Here is a 24,852-nt window from a genome sequence, read left to right as displayed (position 1 = left end):
TAAGCCAGGAACAAGCCCTCATCAGGAACAATTCTTCCAGAACCTTAACCTTGGGTTTCCAGGGTCCATAATTGTGAGAAAATTAATTCCTGTTGTTCAAGTCACTCAGTCTATGGTAGTCAGTTGTGGCAGCCCAAGCAAGCTAAGTGGTATAAATTTCAGTGTCTCTCATTATTAATGATGTTACTTGGATCACTAAGTGAGGGTGGTGTCTGTTAGACTGTTCCATTATTTCCTACTTTGTAATTAAGTATTTTATGGGGAGGTACTTTGAAACCGAGGCTTCCCAGGTGTCACTAGTGGTAAAGAACCCGCTTATCAATGCAGGAGAGCTAAGAGATGTGGGTTCAATCCCTGGGTTGGGAAGATACCCTGGAGGAAGGCGTGAAAACCCACTCCAGTATTCTTGCCTGGAGAATCCCATGGACAGAGGAGCCTGGGGAACTACTGTCCATGGGGGCGCAAAGAGTTGGAAATGACTGAAGCGACTTAGCATGCGCACATGCACTTTCAAACTACTTACATATCCTGATACTAATTAAACTCAGTTTACTCTTTTATTTATGTATATCTTACAGAATCAATGTTTCCTGTTTTATTCTATGGTTTATAACTTGTTAATATCATTATATTGTCCTCCCCTGTTTAACCACTGGGAGTCCATTCAAGCTGACTTTTGTTTTTTTGACTTGTCCCCATATGCCTTGAGCATTTCCTTGCTTGCTTCCACATCAAGATGTCCCAGATTTATGTTTTATTAACCCTCTATGACACTCTTTTTCATCACCTGAAAAATGAATATAGTAGATGGCAGGAACAATGTAAGGATCAAAACAGGTAGTGCATGTTCGAGTGCTTGTTGCTAAGTCACTTCAGTTGTGTCCGACTCTGTATGACCCCATAGACGGCAGCCCACCAGGCTCCCCCGTCCCTGGGATTCTCCAGGCAAGAACACTGGAGTGGGTTGCCATGTCCTTACTGATCTATCAAAGATGAGTTATACTTAATCAAAAGATGGAATATTTCCCCTGAGGAGGTTTATTAGTCTGTCTCACATCCCAGTTCTCTCCATTTATATGCTGATGGAGAGCTACTCTCACTGTGCAACCAGGTTGTTTATAACTGATAGATGGATGACATGGGGTCAGAATAAAGGCAGGGAGAAGCCGCCACTATTCTTTTCCTCACACTGTCATCCCAACCCATCAGCTCCCTCTTCACAATACATCCAGATATCCCAATCCAGAATCACACACACACATGTGAAAATTAGGAAAGTATGTGAGTGTTCATCAAAAGGAAAATGATTTAAGAGTAAACTCGTAATGGGGAATGCCAAAAACAGGAGTTTAAAAAAAATGAGGTTGATATATTGAAACAGAAAAGCTTGAAGATATACTAAGCAGGCAAAATTGCAGATTATGGTTCAGCAAGATACACACACTAAACAGTTATTTCCTCTTGAAAGGGAGTGTAATTTTGGAGATAAGAGATGAGAGAATTCATTTTTTTAAGGGAGAATGTTTTGCAGTACTTTTGGTATATGAAAAATTAAAATGTAGGGGAAAAAGCATTGGGTTAGAGGCGAGTTCTAGTCCTACTTCTGTGATTACACAGTCACTTAAACACTGTTGCAATTTTCTCATCTAGAGGATGATAACAGAATTGGCTTTATAGGATTGATGTCAGGATAAGTTACTGTGTTGTTACTGTTCAGTCGCTAAGTCAGTTCCCACTCTTTGTGGCCCCATAGACTGCAGAACGCCAGGCTTCCCTGTCCTTCACTACCTCGTGGAGTTTGCTCAAACTTGTCCATTGATTTGGTGATGCAATACAACCATCTCATCCTCTGCCACCCCTTTCTCCTCCTGCCCTCAGTCTTTCCTAGCATCAGAGTCTTTTCCAATGAGTTGGTTCTTCAAGTCCCATGGCCAAATATTGGAGCTTCAGCTTATCGTCAGCCCTTCAAATAAATATTCAGGGTTGACTTCTTTTAGGATTGACTGGTTTGCTCTCCTTGCCATCCAAGGGACTCTTCAAGAGTCTTCTCCAGCACCACAGTTCAAATGCTACTGTGTACGTGTATAAAGAGTACACAGTACACAGAGGACATCATGAGAAATGCTGGGCTGGATGAAGCACAAGCTGGAATCAAGATTGCTGGGAGAAACATCAATAACCTCAGATATCCAGGTAACACCACCCTTATGGAAGAAAGTGAGGAACTAAAGAGCCTCTTGATGAAAGTAAAGAGGAGAGTACAAAAGTTGGCTTAAAACTCAACATTCAGAAAGATCATGGTATCCGGTCCCATCACTTCATGGCAAATAGATGGGTCAAACAATAGAAACAGTGACAGACTTTATTTTCTTGGGCTCCAAAATCACTGCAGATGGCGACTGCAGCCATGAAATTAAAAGACACTTGCTCCTTGGAATAAAAGCTATGACCAACCTAGACAGCATATTAAAAGCAGAGACATTACTTTGGAAACAAAGGTCCTTCAAGTCAAAGCTATTGTTTTTCCAGCAGTCATGTACAGATGTGAGAGTTGGACTATAAAAGAAAGCTGAGCACTGAAGAATTGATGTTTTGAACTGTGGTATTGAATAAGACTCTTGAGAGTCTCTTGAACTGCAAGGAGATCCAACCAGTCCATCCTTAAGGAAATCAGTCCTGAATATTCATTGGAAGGACTGATGTTGAATCTGAAACTCCAATACTTTGGCCACCGGATGTGAAGAACTGACTCATTTGAAAAGACCCTGATGCTGGGAAAGATTGAAGGCAGGAGAAGGGGACAACAGAGGATGAGATGGTTGGATGGTATCACCGACTCGATGGACATGAGTTTGAGCAAGCTCTGGGAGTTGGTGATGGACAGGGAAGGCTGGTGTGCTGCAGTCCATGGGGTTGCAAAGAGTTAGATGCGACTGAACAGAACTGAAGACAACAGGTACCTTATGGGTGGAATAGAGACTAGCAGCCCACAGTGTTCAGTTTTTTTGGAAAGAATGAAATCACGTCTTGTGAAGTTTGGGTGGGGAGGGGCAAAGGCACTAAGGCTGGAAAGCACAGAGCCTGTTCCAAGGTATGGAAGCAGCTCACTTGTGCTGGATTGTAGGCTGTGTATAGAACAGTGGGCAGTGAGGCTGGAGGTGTAGATTAGGTCTTGAATGCAAGGGAGAGCCCTGCAAGTTAGGTGGTCTGGGCTTATTTCAGCAGCTTTAAGTAGTCTTGAAGGTTTTTGAGTAGAGCAGTTTATTCAATTGGATTAGATTTGTAGAAAGTCAAGAATCTGCTCTGTAGGAAGACCACATGGCAAGTGGGAGACCCTTGTACCAGCCTGGCCTAATGATAATGCCCCAAGACCAGGGGTTCTTAACCGTGGGCCATGTTGCCCCTCAAAGATATTTGGCAGAATCTGCAATCATTGTCAGGACTGGGAGGTGCCCCTCATAGCTAGTAGGTGGAGGCCAAGGGTGCGGCTAGACATCCTATGATGCATAGGACACCCACCGACACAGACAACAAAGATCTGTCTAGTCCCAAATGTCAATGGTGGTGAAGCTCGGAAATCCCGCCCTGGAGCCATGGAATGGACACCAAGGGGAGAAAGAGAGAGCTCAGGGACATTTCAGCCAGAGATCAGTCTTTGTCTCCTTTCATAGTCTTTATAATGCTTAAGTACTGGACACCCAGTTAATCAGGCATAAAGACCCAGACTCCTTGTCTTGTTTTGCCCTTTCATTCCTTTACAAAATATTTATCTGGTGCTGTGATTCAGCAATGAACAAATCACCCATTCTCCAAGAACCTTACATTCTTATACAGATGATAGACATTAAACCAATAAATATATATCAAGTAGTGAGATATGCTACAAAGGAGTTCCTTTAAGGTGGACCTTCTGTTACTACCACCACAAACCATTTACTCTGCATCTTATATGTGCCAAAGCACTGGGCCAGATGCTTTACAAATAGTATTTCTAATCTTTTTCACTATGCTGCAAGGCCAGCGTAGTTATGCTCACATGACAAACAGTAGCTTAGAGAAGTTGAATATTTTCCCTAAGGTCAGTTACTATGGAGTTGAGCTGGGACTGGACACTAGATCCACCTTATAGTCAAAGCATTTCCATTAGGTAACACTGACTTGAATGGGAGAAAAAAATCTGTGCCTTCTCACCCAAACTTAGCAAAGTGAAGTAGAAATGAAGTTTTTATTGGAGAGGCCTAGCTGGCCAGACTGATAAGACCCTGCCACTGTCAGGCAGGGCACTGGGATTCTTACTCTTCTGTTCTACCCAGTCACACATACCATGCCTCCATGGAAGGGGTACCTCTTGACCATCCCTGCAAAAAGTTATATCTCTGATGTCTCCTTTTGTTTCTTTTTAATTGGTCTCTTTCTGCTTTTTCTCACTTTGGGGTATAAAAGTTCTTTGGATCATGTCTAATCTATACTGTGTGATTAACTAGCTCTTAATTTAGTGCCAGGGATGACAGCATCCTTGGAAGGTAGTTGGTCATAATGGGTGTGACATGAAACCTCAGCTGTGCCTTCCTCCTCCCGAGGAGGCTGGGCCTATGGCCCCTGCCGCTACAAGGCTGCCCTGGTGGTTTGAGCATGTAGTATAAGGTCTGTGTTTCAAGGTTTCACAGAAATTGGTAGCCAGAATGTTGAGTGAAAAATTAAAGGTTTTGAAATTGATTTGACTCAGGTTCAAAATCTAGCTCTGTCACTTAGTCACTATGCAAGTCACTTGACCCATGATAGCAGGTGTGCATTGGGACTACTAGGAAACCCAGACTTGATTTGCAAATCTCAGTAAATCCCCAATTTATGGAAAACTCCAGAAATGCCACTGGAATGGCCAACTGTACAGGGAATGCCCAAGCAGTTTCAGGAGCACAGCTTCCTCCAGATGCCAGAACAGGGTGGCGTAAGTTCAAAGTCCTACAGGGCCAGGTTAAATACTAGTGTCCTGTGACCTGCACATGTGAAACCCCTCTGTCCTTTTCTTGGTCGCTACCCAGAAGCCGAGCTGAGGACGAGCAACAGGACTGCATGGAAGCTGGAGCTGATGATGATGAAAGCAAGAATTTGCCTGTTATGTCAGCAATGACATGGGCACAGTCTGGCCCAGGACCCCAGAAGTCCTGGCTGTCCCCAAACTGACTGGTAAGGCAGTCCCTCACAGGAGAGGCAGAAGGGAGGTGACAAGAGAAGTCTGGTAAGAGGCCTGAAAGGTTGGCTTTGGCTTTGGCTGTGACCCCATCTGCCATTTTAGGCTGAGGAACCAGAGCAGATGTGTGAAAAGGTAAGGTGTGTAGACTTCAGTATACTCTGGGTTGTGAGAATATTTTTCAGTCTTGTCTGTAGGAAGTGGTTAGCAGTCTTTGGGATAAAAGGAATACTGTCAACTGAAAAATTGTATCAATTAGTTAAAATGTTTCAGTGAGGAAGGGAGGTATAGACACTATATGGAGAGCCCTAGTATTAAATGTACAGGGGAAAACTGGGCTTTTTAATTGGTATCTGAAGGGCTGAAGCAAACCAGGAGTATAAGTTACACACCTGAGGAAATGGATAGACCTGGGATGTTGCCCTTTGTACAACCTACTTCAAATTTATTCTCAAGTGGCTGGTGCAGTGATCAGGCTGATTTGTCAGCGGAATGTAGACACTAAGGTAACAGAGAGGGTAACCATAGGAAGCTGTGACCACACAGGGAGTAGTGGGATTACAGGAGAAAGGTTGGGTTCATCAGAACTTGGAAGCTTGGAAGAGTGGCCCTGCAGAGCTGGTACTCAGATCCTAGGGCTTGCGGGCTGAGTGGTGCTGCCTGATGTACTCTATTCTGAGGGGCCCAGTGAGGCTGGTTCTGGAAGGAAAATACAGTGTGTTTCACTCACTGCCTTCTATTTGGCTTCTGTGTAACACCTGGTACTTTATAGGCAATCAGATATTTTCTGAATGAATGAATAACTGAAGATATTCTCCAGTTCTTACTGTCTGCTCCAGACTCTCCTAAAACACTGACAGGCAAGGTCTGGGTGCTCTAGTACTCTGGGTTCCTTCTGCCCAGCAGACTAGAGGGTAAGGCGGTTTGGAGGGTGGAGGCACTCAAAGAATTCCAGGAGTCCAGCAGCTGCATCCCAGTTTCCCTGGTCACCACACACCCAGGAGTGGGAGTGTAAGGCCTCCTCAGACAGCCATTTTGCTTTTTTTGCATTTCTCTTTCTTGGGGACGAGTCGGGAGCAGGAGCTCCGCCCGTGGCAAAGGTCATGAGGAAGGAGGCTTGGCATACTCAAAGGCGGGATCGAGCCTCAGGAGTACCCCTGGAAATTCTAGAGCATCTACCCCCAAAACCAGAGTCTGCCTACTTTCTGCTTTGTGCTTTCACCTACACCTCTGACTTTACGGGGGGCTGTCCCCCACTACCTTTCTCTGAAAAAAGAGTTAGCTTACAGCTCCAGTTAATAATTCCTGGGTGTGACAGTGTTTCAACCTACAAACTCCTTTGGAAATCCTCTAGCCTGCCTGAATAGGTTTTTCCGGCCACATGTGATTGTTCAGAGCCTCCCAACTGTGGGAGGCAGGAGATGTTCTAAACTGTCTAAACACAGATTCCTTTGAGTAGTTAAAAGATTGATTAGAAATTGTATTGGTGAAGGGTTTTTCACTTGTTGGGCCAATGTTTGCTACTAAGTCTCCATATCCCTTACCTGCTGTGTCCCTGGCAGTGTTTGTAACCTTGGACCCTTGAGTTAATTCTTTTTCTTGTTACAGCCCACCACACCTTTGCCCTATAGGAATGCAACTTTAATGATTTTGGAGGGTGGCGCCTGACTAATCACCTTTAGAGACAAATAAGTTTTCTGAAGAAAGGGTCTTAAAATGTTAACAGGCCTCCGGGCCAGAAGATGATGCAAATCACCTAAACTTTTGCATATGATAAGTTTGCTGGAAGAAAGCCTGGCTTACTGCATGACTCTACCCCTTCCCCCATTATCCTCTATGCATAACTTAAGGTATAAAAACTACTTTGGAAAATAAAGTGCAGGCCTTGTTTACCGAAGCTTGGTCTCCCCATGTCGTTCTTTCTCTCACCTTCTGGCTGAATTATTCAGCCTCTTTTCTTCACTGAATTTCTTCATTGAGCTATCCTTATTTCACCACTCTTTATATCCTTAATTAAAGTTTTATTAAGCAGTTGTTTCCTGATCCTCGCCGACGCCGTCCCCGCTTCGAATTCCCTGGATCCGCCGGGGCTGGACCCCGGCAGGGACGGTCTTGATTCCTGTCTCCTGTACAATGTCACGAACCTCCGTCCATAGTTCATCAGGCACTCTGTCTATCAGATCTAGTCCCTTAAATCTATTTCTCACTTCCACTGTATAGTCATAAGGCTGCAATGGCACAGGAGCAGCCAAGAGGAGCTACCTCACGTCCAAAGTCAGGGGCGGTGGCCGAGAGGAGCTATCCCACATCCAAGGTCAGGGGCTGCGGCCGAGAGGAGATACCCCACGTCCAAGGTAAGAGAAACCCAAGTAAGCCTGTAGGCGCTGAGAGAGGGCATCAGAGGGCAGACAGACTGAAACCACAATCACAGACAACTAACTAGCCAATCTGATCACATGGACCACAGCCTTGTCTAACTCAGTGAAACTAAGCCATGCTGTGTAGGGCCACCCAAGACGGCTAGGTCGTGGTGGAGAGGTCTGACAGAATGTGGTCCACTGGAGAAGGGAATGGCAAACCACTTCAGTATTCTTGCCTTGAGAACCCCATGAACAGTATGAAAAGGCAAAAAGATAGGACACTGAAAGATGAACTCTCCAAGTCGGTAGATGCCCAATATGCTACTGGAGATCAGTGGAGAAATAACTCCAGAAAGAATGAAGGGATGGAGCCAAAGCAAAACCCACACCCAGTTGTGGATGGGACTGGTGATAGAGGCAAGGTCCGATGCTGTAAAGAGCAACATTGCACGGGAACCTGGAATATTAGGTCCATGAATCAAGGCAAATTGGAAGTGGTCAAACAGGAGATGGCAAGAGTGAATGTCAACATTCTAGGAATCAGTGAACTAAGATGGACTGGAATGGGTAATTTAACTCAGATGATCATTATATCTACTACTGTGGGCAGGAATCCCTTAAAAGAAATGGAGTAGCCATCATAGTCGACAAAAGAGTCCAAAGTGCAGTACTTGGATGCAATCTCAAAAACAACAGAAAGATCTCTGTTCATTTCCAAGGCAAACCATTCAATATCACAGTAATCCAAGTCTATGCCCTGACCAGTAACACTGAAGAAGCTGAAGTTGAACAGTTCTATGAAGACCTACAAGACCTTCTAGAACTAACACCCCAAAAAGATGTCCTTTTCATTATAGGGGACTGGAATGCAAAAGTAGGAAGTCAAGAAACACCTGGAGTAACAGGCAAATTTCACCTTGGAGTACAGAATGAAGCAGGGCAAAGGCAAATATAGAGTTCTGCCAAGAAAATGCACTGGTCATAGCAAACACCCTCTTCCAACAACACAAGAGACAACTCTACACATGGACATCACCAGATGCTCAACACCGAAATCAGATTGATTATATTCTTTGCAGCCAAAGATGGAGAAGCTCTATACAGTCATCAAAACAAGACCAGGAGCTGACTGTGGCTCAGACCATGAACTCCTTATTGCCAAATTCAGACTTAAATTGAAGAAAGTGGGGAAAACCAGTAGACCATTCAGGGCAGGACTCTTGGTGAAGCTTTTCTCACTCTGAGAGCACTGGTGAGGCTTTTCACTCGTGTGCAGTTGTGGTGGGCTCTCAAGGGGGAGCTGTTGCTGAAGCTTTTCTCACACTGCCCACAACTGTAGGGCTCTCCTCAGCGTGGACTCACTGCAAGTGATGAACTGGAAGCTGTTGTTGAATCTTTTCCCACAGACCGCACACTAATATGGCTTCTCCCCAGTGTGGGTCCTCTGGAGAACAGTGAGGCTGCAGCTCTGGTTGAAGCTTTTCCCACATTCCCCACACTGGTAGGGTCTCTCCCCTTTGTGAGTTCTCAAGTGGGCAGTGAGGCTGGAGCACTTGCTGAAGCCTTTCCCACACTCACTGCACTTGGGAGGTTTCTCTCTGGATTCTTTGGTGTCAAACAAGAACTTTGACTAAAGCTTTTCCCACATTCGTGACATTTAGAAGCCTTTTCCAGTTTAGGGACTGGGTGGTGGTGAGAGAGACAACTCTGAGAGCGGTGAGAGCAGTTTTTCCCACACAGGAGATGTGTGCAGGTCTCCTCCCAGTGTGAAGCCTCCAGGGGTTTGTCCTCTGCTGGGATGCAGGTTTCTCCTTACTCTCCCTGGAGAACCTCCTCGTCGCCTTCCTGACACTGGCATGCCTGCCCAGCCTCTTTTTGGCTCGGAGCACCCAAACACTTACCTGGACCTCGGAAGAGGCTCATTCACTTCTTCTTCCTTTGTATCATCCCATTTCCAATTCTTTTTTGTTCTTGATGTCTCTGTCCTGCCTGCCTCTGTCCCATCTGCTGAGTCAGGCTCTTGTGCTTCACCCTTGATTTTTCTTCCCCGGCTGCTGGTGTCTTGTGGGCTTTCACTCTAGTCTCCCTTGTGGAAGAAGTCTTAGGCTTTTCCCTTGCTCTGCTGCCCTTACTATCTGGGGTCTCTGCGTGTTCTCTGATCCAGGCCAGTTTGTCACTGGGGCAGAGACAGGACCATGGTTATCAAATCAGGGACAGAGCAAGGCAGTGGGAGGTCAGGCCTCCCAGAGAAGGATCAGGGTGGGTAAAGAGCCATGTCATGATGTCAGTGGACAGAACAGGGGGACAACGCAAGAGAAACTGAGTGGACCACATGATAATCTTTCCAACATCTCCAGAAAAAAAGATTTTTAGGGATAGTGGGAGTGCAAGGTGAAATGGGAACTTAAAGAGACAAAAGGTGTCAAACACAGCTCACCTGGGCCCTAACACCTGTCTCCTGGTCTCCGAGACCCCTCTTCTGTGGAAGGTTCCCAGAGACCTTTGGAGTAAGCCAGGCTAGGGGAGAAAATAGCCACTGCCAGAGGGCAGTCTCCACATAACAGTCACGGAGCAGAGGTTGTAAGTGGGGTGCCAAAGCCTGCAGCCCCGGCAGCACCTGGGAGCGCGCCAGAGATGCATATGCCTGGGCTCCACCTCAGATCTAAAGAATCAGCAACTCTGGGGTGAGGCCTGGGGTTCTGTTTAACATGCCCTCAGGTGAGTCTGGTGCAGTCAGATTTCAGGACCCACTGCCATAGCCAATGGCCTGTCTCTGTGTTAAAAAGTTTCTTTTACTAGATACCTCCTGACACAATAGCTTTTTTAAAATAAAAGTGTTTTTTTTTTTCATTTTAAAGAAATATGTGCATGGTATGTATATGTACATATATATATATATATATATACACTGCCTTGCTCTGTCCCTGATTTGATAACCATGGTCCTGTCTCTGCCCCAGTGACAAACTGGCCTGGATCAGAGAACACGCAGAGACCCCAGATAGTAAGGGCAGCAGAGCAAGGGAAAAGCCTAAGACTTCTTCCACAAGGGAGACTAGAGTGAAAGCCCACAAGACACCAGCAGCCGGGGAAGAAAAATCAAGGGTGAAGCACAAGAGCCTATATATATATATATATATATATAGCGGGGGAAGAGAATGTTTCCTTGCCCAACCATCCAGAGATAATCATAATGCTCTTAAAAATACCACAGGAACTCAATCCTTTTATTTTTTCAGACCAAGAGAATGAATTCTTTCTCAGACCCCCACCTTCAAGAATAGTACAAAGGAAATGGTACATTTTGCTATCTTACTAGCGGAACTCCAGAGGACACTCAGAGTTCTGTGACCCCTGGGGAGGCTTCACCACCTGGGATCTGAGCCGCCTGCGGACACAGCGAGCTGTCAGAGCTGAACGTGGAACATGGTGAGTCCTGTCCCCTTTACTCAGACTCCTGAGCCTCAGAAATCAGACACCAAAGAGCACAGATGTTCCCAAGGATTCAAAGTAAAATAAATTCTAAACGGCAAAGTTTTCAGAGATACTGATAGTGGACTACTGATAATGGACTGTGAAGGGAACATCCAGGTTCATCCAGGGGAATGGACTGTGAAGGGGTCTTGGAGCTCAGCCCTTTACCCCTTTACAAAAGCAGGTAAATTCTTAGAAGGCTTTCCATTTCATCAACAGAAGCTTGACTTTTTAAACCGCATGAAGACACAGTGTTTTTCTCTAGGATCTGAGTTACATAAAGATGAGGTGGTTTTAAAAAATTACTTAGTAACCTGTAATGACAGTTTTGAATTAAGCATAAAAGGCAGCAGTAGCCTATGGCACCCCACTCCAGCACTCTTGCCTGGAAAATCCCATGGACAGAGGAGTCTGGTGGGCCGCAGTCCATGGGGTCGCTAAGAGTTGGACACGACTGAGCGACTTCACTTTCACTTTTCACTTTCATGCATTGGAGAAGGAAATGGCAACCCACTCCAATGTTCTTGCCTAGAGAACCCCAGGGACGGGGGAGCCTGGTGGGCTGCCGTCTATGGGGTCACACAGAGTCAGACACGACTGAAGCGACTTAGTAGCAGCCTTCAGCTAATCTAGAAATGTATGCAGTCAAAGTGCTTCACAGAAGGAGACTTACAAAGACAGAGCCTTGGTCTGGCTATGCAATGGCATATTGTGCTTAGTCACTCAGTCGTGTCCAACTCTTTGTGACCCTATGAACAGTAGCCCACCAGGCTCCTCTGTTCATGGGATTCTCCAGGCAAGAATACTGGAGTGGGTTGTCATTTCCTTCTCCAGTGACATATTACACAGCCCTAAAAACAGACCAAGAAGCGATACTTTGTAGACTGGAAACATAAATGAGAGAGGCTAGAAACAAAAGGTCATGCATTGTAGGATTCTTCTTCTAAAATGTCCAAATCAGGCAAATCCATAGAGAGAGAATGAGGAGCAACTGCTTAATGAGCATGGGGTTTATTTGGGAGAGGCGGAGCGGGAGGGAGTGGAAACTGTTTTGGAACACGCGAGGGGTGAGCATAGTACAGCCTTGTGGTACTGTACTAGATGCAGCTGAATGGTTCACTTGAGATGACTCATTTTACATTAGGTCATTAATTTCACCTCAATTAATTTTAGTTAAATTTTTGATTAAAATTTTTCTAAAACACTAAGACAAATTTCAAAAAAAAAAAAAGAGCCATGGAAGAAAAAAAGTAGAAGAAATGTATTTAGGAAGAAATTAAGCTAGATGGAGAAGGGGGTTATGTTTTCAAGTTCATGAAGAACTGCTTTGCAGGTGAGGTCAACATGCTTTAATAATACCTGATTCAGAGGCAGTAACATTAAACTGTAATAAAAAAGTTAACACACAAAGGATCTCTGCCCCCATTTTAAGTGCTAGTACCATCAACTAAAATTTGAAATATTGATTTTTGGATGTATCTCTAAGGCATTTAACCTGGAGGCCAGGGTCCAACTCAAGCTCAGACCTGCACTTTCAGTAGATGATTGGCCCTCCCGCCCCAGGGGAGGGTGGAGGCTCCTGCTTAAGCTTCTGACTGCCCCCACGGTCTCTGGGCTGAGCTCCGAGGCCCCTTCACAGTCCATTCCCCTGGATGAAGCCCCATTCAGGTGTCTGTTGTTTAGTCACTAAGTCGAGTCCAACTCTTTTGGGGTGGGATCTCAGTGATTCTCTGTTACCCCCAAGAGAGCTGTCTCCTCGATGGGCATTTTCAGATCCTTTCCTGATTCCAGGACCTGGGGACAGACCCCATCATCTGTCACTACAAATTCCTGCCTAAAGTGATAGAGGAGAGATGATGAGAGGCAGCTGGAGTCTCACTTCTACTTCCTGCTCCCCTTCCCCTCCCTAAGGGGTTTCAAAGAGCTGTTTTAACGCTTACATTCCTGTGCTGTTGTCATTCACATGAAGCGTCTGGTTCTGAGGAGGTGGTGGACAGTAGGGAGAGACGGTCCATACATAAGTGGCAAGGGGTCTAGGATGACTGTGATAACAGAGGGATTCTGCCGTGCTTAGTCTCCTCTCCAACCTCTGACTTCATACAGATGCTCTCCTGCCCTTCTACATCCAGCCTAGTTACTATCAACAGTCCCCGAACCACAGATTTTATATTAATCTCCCCCATTTCTGAGGCATCGTCACCACACTGCTCCTCCCTCCAAATTATGTCAGAACCTCTCAATCCTCAATCTTATGAAATTTTATCTACAACCCCACTCCCCCAACTCTTCCTCCTACAGCTGGGATGCATGTCCGCCTCCTCCCTGGAAAACACAAGCACATCCCAATCCAGCCATGCAGACTCGGAGCGCTAGTGGGCTGCCTCCTGCTCCAGACACAATCACACTCAGGCTAGCCCTCCCCTGACCCACAACTGAAGCCTTCATGTTACTTTTCCTTTTCCTATGCCTTTCACACCACCCCCTTCTTCTGAAATATACAAGAATGTTACACTGATCAGATCTCAGACTGAATCTTTCCCTCCACATGCGGGCATCATGTGAAACTCATTACTGTTTCAAACTGACCACTTAATCCAGACAGCAGGGACTGGCTCTAGTGTGACTTTGTTTAGTGTAAAACACATGGCACATTCCTTCAAGGAACCTTCTAGCAAGAGAGATTAGATTTAAATTCACCAACATCTCTAATTTTTCTGACCTGCTGAGTGAAGAATAGTTCTTTCCCTGGCCTTGTTTTGGAGAACTCTGATGAGTGTTTTACCACTTTAATTAGTGACTCTAAGCATTCACTGAATATATGAATGTCTAAGTTATTTCAGCAAATGAGAAATTCAAGAAATTCTTCCCATTGATGAAGGGCATAAGATCAATGCAATATGCTGCTAAGTCACTTCAGTCGTGTCCGACTCTGTGCGACCCCATAGACGGCAGCCCACCAGGCTCCCCCGTCCAGGCAAGAACACTGGAGTGGGCTGCCATTTCCTTCTCCAATGCATGAAAGTGAAAAGTGAAAGTGAAGTCGCTCGGTCGTGTCCAACTCTTAGCGACCCCATGGACTGCAGCCCACCAGGCTCCTCCATCCATGGGATTGTCCAGGCAAGAGTACTGGAGTGGGGTGCCATCACCTACTCTCTGGGCAGCAGATGAATTCTGGAATTTCTCAACTAAGCACCTCTCCAGTAACTGGATTCCTGTGCTGCTCACACCAACTTCTTCATGACGAAAACCACAGGGTTCTGACTGCCTTTTCTTACCTGTTGCCTGGCTGCTCTCTGTACATCCTCAACCAGAGCCACAACTTTGTCACCATTCTCTGGACACTGCTCCCTCATCCAGCTCTGAACCTTTTCTGGCAGAAACTGCTCCATAACCAGCAGCTCTAGGATTGGCTCTTTTGAGTGTGTCTTAGGCCTCAGCCTGGAGAAGGCAATGGCAACCCACTCCAGTACTCTTGCCTGGAAAATCCCATGGATGGAGGAGCCTGGTAAGCTGCAGTCCATGGGGTCTCTGGGAGTCGGACACGACTGAGCGACTTCACTTTCACTTTTCACTTTCATGCATTGGAGAAGGAAATAGCAACCCACTCCAGTATTCTTGCCTGGAGAATCCCAGGGACGGGGGAGCCTGGTGGGCTGCCGTCTACAGGGTCGCACAGAGTCGGACACGACTGAAGCAACTTAGCAGCAGCAGTAGCAGTAGGCCTCAGCCACTGACAGCAGAGTTCTCAGAGTTTGCTAAAACCTTTATGGGGACCAGCTACCTTCTCATGGGGACCAGGTGTTCCTCACCTCCACTTCCTGGAAGCAGCACTACCCAAAGTGCTGATGGCAAGCTTCATAGTCAGGGCTCTGGCTTGCCATGCAGGGCTGATTGCTGTCCTGTGTGGAGTCCTTGCTTGGGGATGGCTGTGCCTGGGGGCTCTTTACTGCAGTCATGCTTTGCTTCAACCTGCTTGGTTCACTGGCTGTCACTGCCATCCTGCAGTTCAGATTCCATCTCTTATCACTGGGAAGCAGGTCTCCTGGATACCAGTGAAATGTGTTTTTCTAGAATCAGAGACCTGAGCCTGTCATAGATGGGCAGACCCAGACTCGTAGTTGAAAAAGGCTCAACTTTGAAGCGAGGCTGAGAAGAATAGAAGAAAAAACAACATAAAATCACCCCCTATTCCTTTACTCTAGTTCTTACTGTTTATTTCTGTCCTTTCCTTTACTCCTTCTCCAATCCAAGCCAAGGAGCCAAAGCACCAAAAATATCAGAAAGCATCCTTTTCTCGCTAGCCTGATTTCTGTGGATGAATTCCCCAAACGGTTCCTCACAGTGTCATCCATCTGTCCCTACTCATGCTCCCCACATGCCTATGGCTTGTCCCTGTCCTGCCTACTCCCAGAAGCTTGGATCCAGCTTCCCAATTCCTCATTTTCTTAGGAAAAAGTATTAACCTCTTCATTAATATCACACCCTCCTCCCACCACCACCACTACATGCACAGTGTGGATAAGAAATGCATTTATTTTCCAGCATTCCTTCCCCACTTCTGAAGCATCTTCTCCCTTTGTGAAAAAGTCCCTCTCTATTCCACTGTCTCTGGTGGGGCTATTCATTACAGTACCCTTCCTCCAACCCCAGGAGTGGGCAACTCACATAGGCTGGGCCTGTCAGAATTCTCTGGGATTTTACATACAGCTGGGGTGAGAAAAATTCCAAATTTCCTGGAAATTGCTAAATTGGGAGGATGTAAGATAGAAGCTGTCTACAATTATGTGCCACTTTCCATTCCACTCCTCCTCCAAAGGCCCAAGTCTGTTTCAGTTCAGTTCAGTTCAGTTCAGTCGCTCAGTCGTGTCCGACTCTTTGCGACCCCATGAATCGCAGCACGCCAGGCCTCCCTGTCCATCACCAACTAGTAAAAAACGGATTCAGGTTGCCTTTCTTCCAAAGCACTGTACTGTGAGCAGTGCTTTTTAACGAAGGAGCATCACCGAGCATAGTCCCTCAGCAGCAAGGCCAGGACTAGAAACTACACTCCTTGCCTTACACCTTTCCATACACCCCACACCTTCTCTCGACGAAGAATAATTCAATGAATGCTACTCTAGTTCCATGCAGAAGGCGGAGCCTGCACTCTGATTCCTAATATCCCATTCATAGTTCATTTAAAAATACTCCTCTCTCAAAAATGTGTGTTTCTCTGGCGACACCCAAAACGCTCAGCGGAAAGTACAATGAGGATGTGGAGTCGGGCCGATTAACTTTTCACTCGTCATTCAGGATGCCCCCCTGAGTACTCCTGGTGCACTCGGTGCTGGGTTAGGACCTGCGGCTAAAGACTAGGAAACAAGACCGCAGACTGCCACTGCACTAGCCGGGGGACTCCGGAGGGAGTCTGCGGTCGAGCACAGGGATTGTGACAGTCCTGGCCCAACCGCCTTTGCGACGACTGCCAGCGAAGAGCCCCGGGACGCCAGGAAGCTGAGCGATCACGGGTAGATGCGCCCTCGGCTCCCCAGACTCGCTCAGCCTCGGGGCCGGAAGTCGGCGCCCAGAGCTCGGGCTCGGATAGGTCCACTGCGCTTGCTCGCGAGTCATGGAAACGGACTGCAACTCCCGACTTGCACTGCGACAGCGGCCAGCATAGGTAGACTCAGAAGCCAATAGGTGAGCTAGGACGCTTCCGAGGAGCCAATCCCTCTGCGCAGGAGGCGGGCCCTCCCGTGACAGAATTCCACAGCAGCTCGTGGGAGTGTCCGCGACAAGAGGCTTCTGCCCCGCCCCCAGCCGTCGTTCCCGGGTCCCCAGAGAGGTGAGTCGAGTGCAGGTGGGCGCGGGTTGCAGGGCTGTCGATCGCGCTGCCGTCGCAGGCGCCACCCCCAGCTTGTACAGGCCACGTAATCGAGCCGCGCGCCAGAGTGCTGCAGCTTGGCCGAGCTCGGGCCAGCTAGGGCGCGAAGCCCGGCGTCCTCAGAGGCCGGAGCAGCTGGGCCTCGGTGCTTCCGGGGCGAGCAGCCGGCGCGCCTCCGTGAACTTTGCTCGCCTGCAGGAGGTTTCCGCTAACTACCAACCCTCGGCGTGCGCCGGGCCTTGCCTGGGCTCGCCCTGTAGCGCCCGGCGAGATGCTGGAGGTCGGCCTGAGGAGGATGCGAGAGAGCTGGTGTAGGCTACCTGGATGACAATCTAAAGTTTTCCCAGGAATTCCTGCCAGCCCATTTGGTTCCGTTGCGCATTTCCCCCTGAGACCTGTTGTGCTTGTCGCTAAAATGAAAGCAATATTTCCCCCAGTTTCCTTTTAGGACATTATGACTTTTCGCCTTTGCAAGACAGTTCAAGACGCTGGCAGGAAAACAAAAACTTCCCACTCCCAGGGACTGTGTTGTCGTCAGAAGTTTGGGCTCAAGGCCAGCGAACGAGGAGCCTCTGTCTGCATCCTTTCCTTTCCAACATCCTCAGAGGACCTTCGTTTCTAGCATCTTTCTAGTATTCAGGGCCATGGTCCCGAAGGCTTGACCTGTTTACAAGGAGAGAGAAGCTGGCTCCTGAGCCCAAAAATGGCGGCTAAAATGGAGATAACTTTGAGCTCGCAGTCCCATATTCAGGCTTCCTCCAAGCAGGAGAGACATATAATAGCAAAGCTAGAAGAAAAACGGGAACCCACTCTGCAAAAAGACTGGCCCGATCCTGAGCTCTCCCGCCAGAGTTTTAGACGGTTTTGTTACCAAGAGGCGTCTGGACCCCAGGAAGCACTCTCCCACCTCCGGCAGCTGTGCCGTCAGTGGCTGCAGCCCGAGGTGCACACCAAGGAGCAGATTTTGGAGCTCTTGGTGCTGGAGCAGTTCCTGAACATCCTGCCCGCGGAGATCCAGGCTCGGGCCAGGCATCGATGTCCAGTGAGCAGCAAGGAGATCGTGACCCTTGTGGAAGATTTTCATCGAGCAGCCAAGGGACCAAAGCAGTGGGTAAGGAGTGTACTTTCTTGTCGTCCCCAGGATTTCTTTTTCATCTGGTTCGTGTTTGGTCTCTGGACCCTTCCCTAGAGAGAGGAGTCCAGAATTTCAAATGTTGCTTCTGGCCTCTGTTTGGAACCCTACTCCCCTCACCCTTGCTGGGACGGGAGGTGTTACAAGTTTTCAGAAAACACAGCCACAGGCACTCCAGTGAGAAAGTAGAGCTCTTGAATCTTTGCTGACAGATCTCCCCCAACCCATCCCTCTTGAAGCTTTCCTACAATCAAGATTCTTAGTAGACAAGAGTCATACTGTTGGTAGGAATTTCATCTGGGGGGCATTTTACTAGCTCTTGTCCCAGCATATTGCCTTTGACTCAGGGAACTCCAGCTCAATTGGCCAGTATTCCTTCCAACCCCCACCCCCAAGTTATACCCCAGTAGGGGCCTAGGGAGGAAGCAGTTAGGGAACAGGGTTAGGGCAGTTCTCTTAGAGCCCTATCACTACTTAGATTTTGTTAATCAAGAGTGTCTTGGGCAGAATAATTTATAGATAAGGGTGGTTTTTCGGAGAAGGCAATGGCACCCCACTCCAGTACTCTTGCCTGGAAAATCCCATGGACGGAGGAGCCTGGGAGGCTGCAGTCCATGGGGTCGCTAAGAGTCAGACACGACTGAGCGACTTCACATTCACTTTTCACTTTCATGCATTGGAGAAGGAAATGGCAACCCACTCCAGTGTTTTTGCCTGGAGAATCCCAGGGACGGGGGAGCCTGGTGGGCTGCCGTCTCTGGGGTCGCACAGAGTCAGACATGACTGAAGCGACGTAGCAGCAAGGGTGGTTTTAAATGCCTCTTCCCATACTGCTTCCTAATCCTACAGAGCCTGTTTCCAGCAGAAGCAGGGCAGTATAGGGTAGGAACCTGCTGGATGGGTGTCATGGTTGACCCTGATATTTGTGCCTGCTCTCTGATGATTTTGACCCAGACCTTGAGAAGGGGCCAAGCTGTGGGGACATTTACTCAGGAAGTATCAGCTGATTTGGAGCAGGTTCCTTTTGGTCATTCTACACATCCTTCCCTTTGCTTCCTTTGAGAGTTTCAGCAGTCTCTATCAAAATTGACACCCACCCCCCCAGACCCTGCCCGCCCTGGACATTATCAGAAATTTCCAGGGAACAACAGTCATTACAGAGCAGTGAAAGGTCAAGCTGCCCTCAGTCAGTCCTCCAGTTGTTCTCTAATGTGGGGGACTTGTTCCTAGGTGGCTGTTTGTATGGAGGGCCAGAAGGTGCTTTTGGAGAAAACTGGATCCCAACTGGGAGAACAGGAACTGCCAGACTTTGAACCACAAACTCCTAGGAGATATCCCAGGGAGGAGACATCCCAGGCAGGATCTCAGGATCAGCGGAGTCCCCCTCATTGGGAAAAATCCCTGCTCCTCCAGGAACCAACCTCCAGATTGGCTGAGACAGGTAAACACTCTGTGTGTCTTCTCTCCCTCTCATCAGCGCTTCATCTCTATCAAAGCATCTCAGGGTTCTGAAAAGCCACAGATTAGCTATTGAGCTTTTCTTCAATATTGTATGGAGCAATATGGAGCAAGCATCTGGAGAAAAGACACTTGCTCCATGGTATGTAATAGTAGATCTTGATTCCCTAACAAACGTCATTAATTAGAATTGTAGTAATACTATATGTAAGTGTGCTATTACCATTTTCTTCTCATGACTCTTTGACAATCCAGTACACAGAGGATTGTTTTAGTGCCTGCTTTTCTGTCCCTTTCAGAGCTGCTGATCAGTTCAGTTGCTCAGTCATGTCCTACTCTTTGCGACCCCATGGACTGCAGGACACCAGGCTTCCTTGTCCATCACCAACTTCCAACTCTCAGAGCTTGCTCAAACTCATGTCTATTGAGTTGATGATGCCATAGTGAAGACAAATTCACATATGACCACTGATGAACTTCCATTCAAGCTGTGGCTGAGTTTCATCACTTAAAACGGTCCCGTGTTTAGAAAGGCCCTAAACAGGGTTCTGCTCATTAGAGCAAAAAGACTCTCTTGGTATTATTTTCTGCCCCTTCCTCCTCCTGTGACATTAATGAAACACTTTGATTTGATTATTGTCAAAACTCAGGAATGGAGACCTAGGGCATCCAGCAAGAAGGCTCTGTGGTCCAGGCTGAGGTTCTGCCCCATAACCTGGCCTTCATGATCCTGAAGAAAGTTGACCCTACGTACTCCCTTCTGCCTTAGCAGAGGCAGCTGGGTTGTGTGCTGTCTATATCTCCTTTTATTTGATTCCACAGTGGATGAAGTCTCATGCTCAAGGTTCACCCATGTTATAGCAGTGTGCTTCCCTGGTGGTTCAAATGGTACCTGCCTGCAATGCAGAGAATCTGCCTGCAATGCAGGAGATCCGGGTTCGATCCCTGGGTCAGGAAGATCCCCTGGAGAAGGGGATAGCTACCCACTCCAGTATTCTTACCTCGGGAATCCCATGGACAAAGGTGCCTGGCGGGCTACAGTCCCTGGGGTTGTAAATAGTTGGACACAACTGAGCAATTAACATATTCAGCATGTGTCAGTACTTCATTCCTTTTTAGCGCTGAATGATATTCCACTCTGTGGGCATTTTGTTTGTTTTCAGTTGATAGACACTTGTGTTGTTTCCACTTTTTAGCTGTTATGAATAATATTGCTGTGAACATCTGTGTACAAGTTTTCGTGCGGGCGTCTGTTTTCATTTCTCTTGGGTCTATACCAAGAGAAATTCCAGTACCAATTCCAGGAGTGGAATTGCTGGGTCCTATGGTGAAAGTGCAGAGAAGGCAATGGCACCCCACTCCAGTACTCTTGCCTGGAGAATCCCATGGACGGAGGAGCCTGGTAGGCTGCAGTCCATGGGGTCGCTAAGAGTTGGACACGACTGAGCGACTTCACTTTCACCTTTCACTTTCATGCATTGGAGAAGGAAATGGCAACCCACTCCAGTGTTCTTGCCTGGAGAATCCCAGGGATGGGGGAGCCTGGTGGGCTGCCGTCTATGGGGTCGCACAGGGTCGGACACGACTGAAGCGACTTAACAGCAGCAGCAGCATGGTGAAAGTGACGGTGAAAGTCGCTCAGTTGTGTCCGACTCTTTGTGACCCCAGGGACTATACAGTCCATGGAATTGTCTAGGCCAGAATGCTGGAGTGGGTAGCCTTTCCCTTCTCCAGGGGATCTTCTCAACCCAGGGATTGAACCCAAGTCTCCCACATTGCAGGCAGATTCTTTACCAGCTGAGCCTCAAGGGAAGCCCAGGTCCTATGGTAACTCTCTGTTTAACTTTTCGACGTTGGACTTTTCCGAGGTGGCTGCACTATTTTATTTCCAGCAGTCTGTGAGCATTCCAGTTTCTCTACATCCTTGTTGACACTTGTTATTGCTGGTGCTTTTGATTATATCCATTCTATTAGGTGTGAAATGGAGTCTCTTGGAGCTTTTGAATTATTTCCCTCGTGACTACTGCTGTTGAGCATCTTTTTGTGTGCCTATTGGCCAATTGTACTAATATATCTTCTTTGGAGAAATGTCAGTTCAGATCCTTTGCTCATTTTTAAACTAGGTTGATCTTTTTATTGTCGTTACAAGAGTTCTTTACATAATCTGGACACCAGACTCTCATATATAATTTTCAAATGTTTTCTCCCATTCTGTGGATTATCTTTTTACTTTCTTGATAGTATCCTTTGAAGCACAAATGTTTTGAATGTTGAGGAGATCCAGTTTATCTTTTTGTTTGCTTGTACTTTTGGTGACGTATCTAAAATACTGTTGCCTAATCCAATGTCACAAAGACTTACACCTTTGTTCTATTCAAAGAGAGAGATTTAGCTGTTACATTTATGTCTTTGATCCATTTTGAGTTAATTTTTGTGTTGTGAGTCAGGGTCCAACTTCATTCTTTTATGTATAGAAATCCAGTTGTTCCAGCACCACTTGTTGAAAAGACATCTTTACCCCCATTGAATTACCATGACAACCTTGTTGAAAAGCAATTGACCATAATTGTGTGGGCTGCTTTTTAAATCTTAATTTAAAGTTAAATAAAAGTTCATTTTCTCAGTCACACAAGCCATATTCCAAGTACTCAGTAGCCACATGTGGCTAGTGGCTGCCATATTGAATACGTCTTCCACATGGCAGGAATCCTCCAACTTGCCCACAGGCCACTCAAACTCATTTCTCTCCTGATTCTTAATCCTGGTAGTCAGAAGTTACAGAGTTTCTGTAATGAGGGTACATGACTGGCCCATATCCCAGTTGACATATGCTATCTGTCAACCTTGTAATGAGCAAAAACACCACACTCACTAGATTTATCATTATTTGAAGAGAGAGTGGTGGTCAGTGTCCATATAAGTGAGGGTGTATTTGTAGTGTTGAAGTTTCTGATGGGCTTGCTTCCCCCTATTTCTCCTTTCCTAAACCTTTTCCCAAAGGTAGGAAGGAGGCAGGGGTTGGAGAACATGGTCCCTAACTTTAGTATAAGTCAGAATACCCCCAGGCTCCCCCTGTTACCGGCAGACTTCCAGGCCCTACCTCCAGAGCTTCTGACCCAGCAGCTGTGGGGAAGTAGGGGCAGCCTGTTTGGTTGACAGGCGCCCCAGATGCATCTAATGTGAGCAGCCCAGTGGAGAACCACACTTTGAGAAACTTTGTGTGTATTCAGAGCTCTTTTGCTGAGGTTCTTTCTTCGAAGCCCAGAAATGAAGCATATTCTTTCTAATTGTAGAGACCCCCAGGACGAAAAGTGACAACAAGGAGAATCCACAGCAGGAAGGGGCTAAAGGGGCAAAGCCATGTGTGTTGTCAGTGGGCAGACCGAAAGGGAGTGGCCTGCAGAGTCCCGAACCCAGAGGGGCAAGTCTCAGTGAGCCCCGGCTATCCCAGAGGCAGTTCAGCAACCCCAGTGCCCAGAAGCCCTTTGCTCACTACCAGAGACATTGCAGGGAACTGGAGTACATCGGTGCCCCTCTGAAAAGCCACCCACTGAGAGAGCTGAAGAAGAGCAAGGGGAGCAGAAGGAGCCTGAGCAACCACCTGCAGCGTCTCAGTCACCAGCCGGCCCGCTCGGCAAAGAAACCTTACAAATGTGATGAATGTGGGAAAAGCTTCACGTGGAATTCAGAGCTGAAAAGGCACCAGCGAGTCCACACGGGGGAGAGGCCCTACACGTGCGGAGAGTGTGGGAACTGCTTTGGCCGGCAATCCACCCTGAAGCTGCACCAGCGGATCCACACGGGGGAGAAGCCATACCAGTGTGGTCAGTGTGGGAAAAGCTTTCGCCAGAGCTCCAACCTTCACCAGCATCACAGGCTTCACCATGGGGACTGAGGGCAGGCAGGCAGGCCTGGGTCCTCGCTGTTTACAAGGAAGGTACTTGCATTCCTCCTTCCCCTTGCTTGCGTGTAAATCACACTTACGAGGAAGAAAGCAAGGGGTGCCTGTCCAGGAGGAGGCTGAAGGGGACCTGATATGTCTGGTGATGGGGAAGAAGTGGCAGGTCTGGGCCTTGGGTCAGAGAGCACTGAGGTGTCTGGTGGAGAGCGGGGAGTCCCACTGAGGGAGAATCAGGACAATCCTGCAGGTGTGCCCCACACCTTGATGTTAACTCTCCCCCTGCTGCTTTATTTATCCTGTAACTATGTTCAAGGATAAATCTTACATATAGTTATGCGTTTGCTTCCATACCTGACAATCTTTATCATGCGCATACTCTTTTAATAAAAATGAGTGATCCACAAGAATTTCAAAGCAGAAGTTCATTGGAATGTAAATTCCCTAATATTCTTCCTGTCATTCCTGGCTGTTCATAACAAAGACGCGTGAAATGGAAGTGTGGATCTGCTTGTGTGAGGAGGGGTCTTCAGGTATTGGTGGTGTTAACAAAATAAACACACACATACACACACTGAGGGATCTTTTTATATCAAAGCACTTTTGATTTGGTGAAGTAAAATCATGGCTGCCATAGCCCCCACCCGTAGCGAGAGAAGCTACCAGAAGTAAGACTGCTAAGGAGACACAAAGGGAGTCCTTCCTAGAGTCTTTTCTCACTCAGGCCAGTAGCTTTAAGCACAACAAAATGATTGGAATGATGAAAATATTCTAAAACCAAATTATTTCAGAACATGTACTAAAAATCACTGACACGTTCATTAATTTTACGCCATGTAAGTTATGTCTCAGTTAAGTTTCCAAGAATGACAAAAGGTGGCAGTATGTTGAATGCAAGAGGACAAAACATTTTGTCCGTTGGGCTAAGAGATAATTAATGGGAGCCCAGTGGTCTGCCCCATCATTTTTGGTGGCCCTTCAGACTAGTCTGAGGTCCCCTTCCCAACAATTACATCAGCCTTGTTGGGAGGACAGGAGCAGTGTGTTTTCAGCAGTGGAAGGGAGGCCAGAGCCACAAAAACCTGCGAGAGGCACAGTCTCAGGAAATGGCAGAGCCCAGGAGGTGACGCTGCAGAGAGCTGCATAGTTCATATGAAATGGGGCTGTCCAGGCTAAAGACAGTGTTCAGAAGAAGAGTTTTCAGGTGTTTATTTTACCTTTTGGTTCGCAGGTGGGCTGTCCTCTTGCTGTGTCTCCTCGTGGTGGAAAGGCAGAGGGAGTTCTGTGGGATCTCTTGAGGGCACTAATCCCATTCATGAGGGCTCCATCCTCATGACCTGCCTCCTAAGACCATCATGTTGGGGGTTAGGTTTTCAGCACAGGAATTAGGGGAAACACAGACATTCAGATCACAGCACCTAGTGTGCATGAAATTTGGCTTTGGGCAGACCTAGACTCAACCCCAGCTTTAGTTCCC

General features: G+C 47.2%; 2 protein-coding genes across 3 annotated transcripts; one reads left to right on the top strand and one right to left on the bottom strand.

The window, feature by feature from the left end:
• Positions 1-6,098: 6,098 nt before the first annotated feature.
• Positions 6,099-14,413, bottom strand: ZSCAN32 (zinc finger and SCAN domain containing 32). Its single transcript, XM_044935842.1, is given in 8 exon segments — positions 6,099-6,173; positions 8,747-8,832; positions 8,835-8,904; positions 8,906-9,159; positions 9,162-9,366; positions 9,368-9,628; positions 12,762-12,858; positions 14,250-14,413. Coding segments are annotated over 8 exon segments (1,212 nt in total).
• Positions 14,414-16,717: 2,304 nt separating this feature from the next.
• ZNF174 (zinc finger protein 174) lies at positions 16,718-23,785 on the top strand. Of its 2 annotated transcripts, XM_025275749.3 has the most exons (4): positions 16,718-16,848; positions 17,325-17,998; positions 19,250-19,460; positions 22,771-23,785. In XM_025275749.3, the coding sequence occupies exons 2-4, from the start codon at positions 17,591-17,593 to the stop codon at positions 23,370-23,372; spliced, it is 1,221 nt and encodes a 406-aa protein (XP_025131534.1). In that variant the 5' UTR covers positions 16,718-16,848; positions 17,325-17,590; the 3' UTR covers positions 23,373-23,785. The 2 variants fall into 2 exon arrangements, with proteins under 2 accessions (XP_025131534.1, XP_025131533.1); XM_025275748.3 differs by lacking the exon at positions 16,718-16,848 and having other exon boundaries at positions 16,855-17,998.
• Positions 23,786-24,852: the final 1,067 nt, after the last annotated feature.

Source organism: Bubalus bubalis, chromosome 24 (genome assembly GCF_019923935.1).
Source record: "Bubalus bubalis isolate 160015118507 breed Murrah chromosome 24, NDDB_SH_1, whole genome shotgun sequence".
Classification (NCBI taxonomy): Eukaryota; Metazoa; Chordata; class Mammalia; order Artiodactyla; family Bovidae; genus Bubalus; species Bubalus bubalis.
The sequence above is the reverse complement of the archived record's forward strand: the minus strand, read 5'-3'. Positions and strand labels throughout refer to the sequence as shown.

Excerpts from the sequence above, each read along its gene's own strand:
- ZNF174 (XM_025275749.3), top strand. The coding sequence starts at position 17,591 with ATGGCGGCTAAAATGGAGATAACTTTGAGCTCGCAGTCCCATATTCAG. Across the intron at positions 17,999-19,249 it reads CCAAGGGACCAAAGCAGTGG|GTGGCTGTTTGTATGGAGGG; the intron begins GTAAGGAGTGTA and ends ACTTGTTCCTAG. Across the intron at positions 19,461-22,770 it reads CTCCAGATTGGCTGAGACAG|AGACCCCCAGGACGAAAAGT; the intron begins GTAAACACTCTG and ends TTCTAATTGTAG.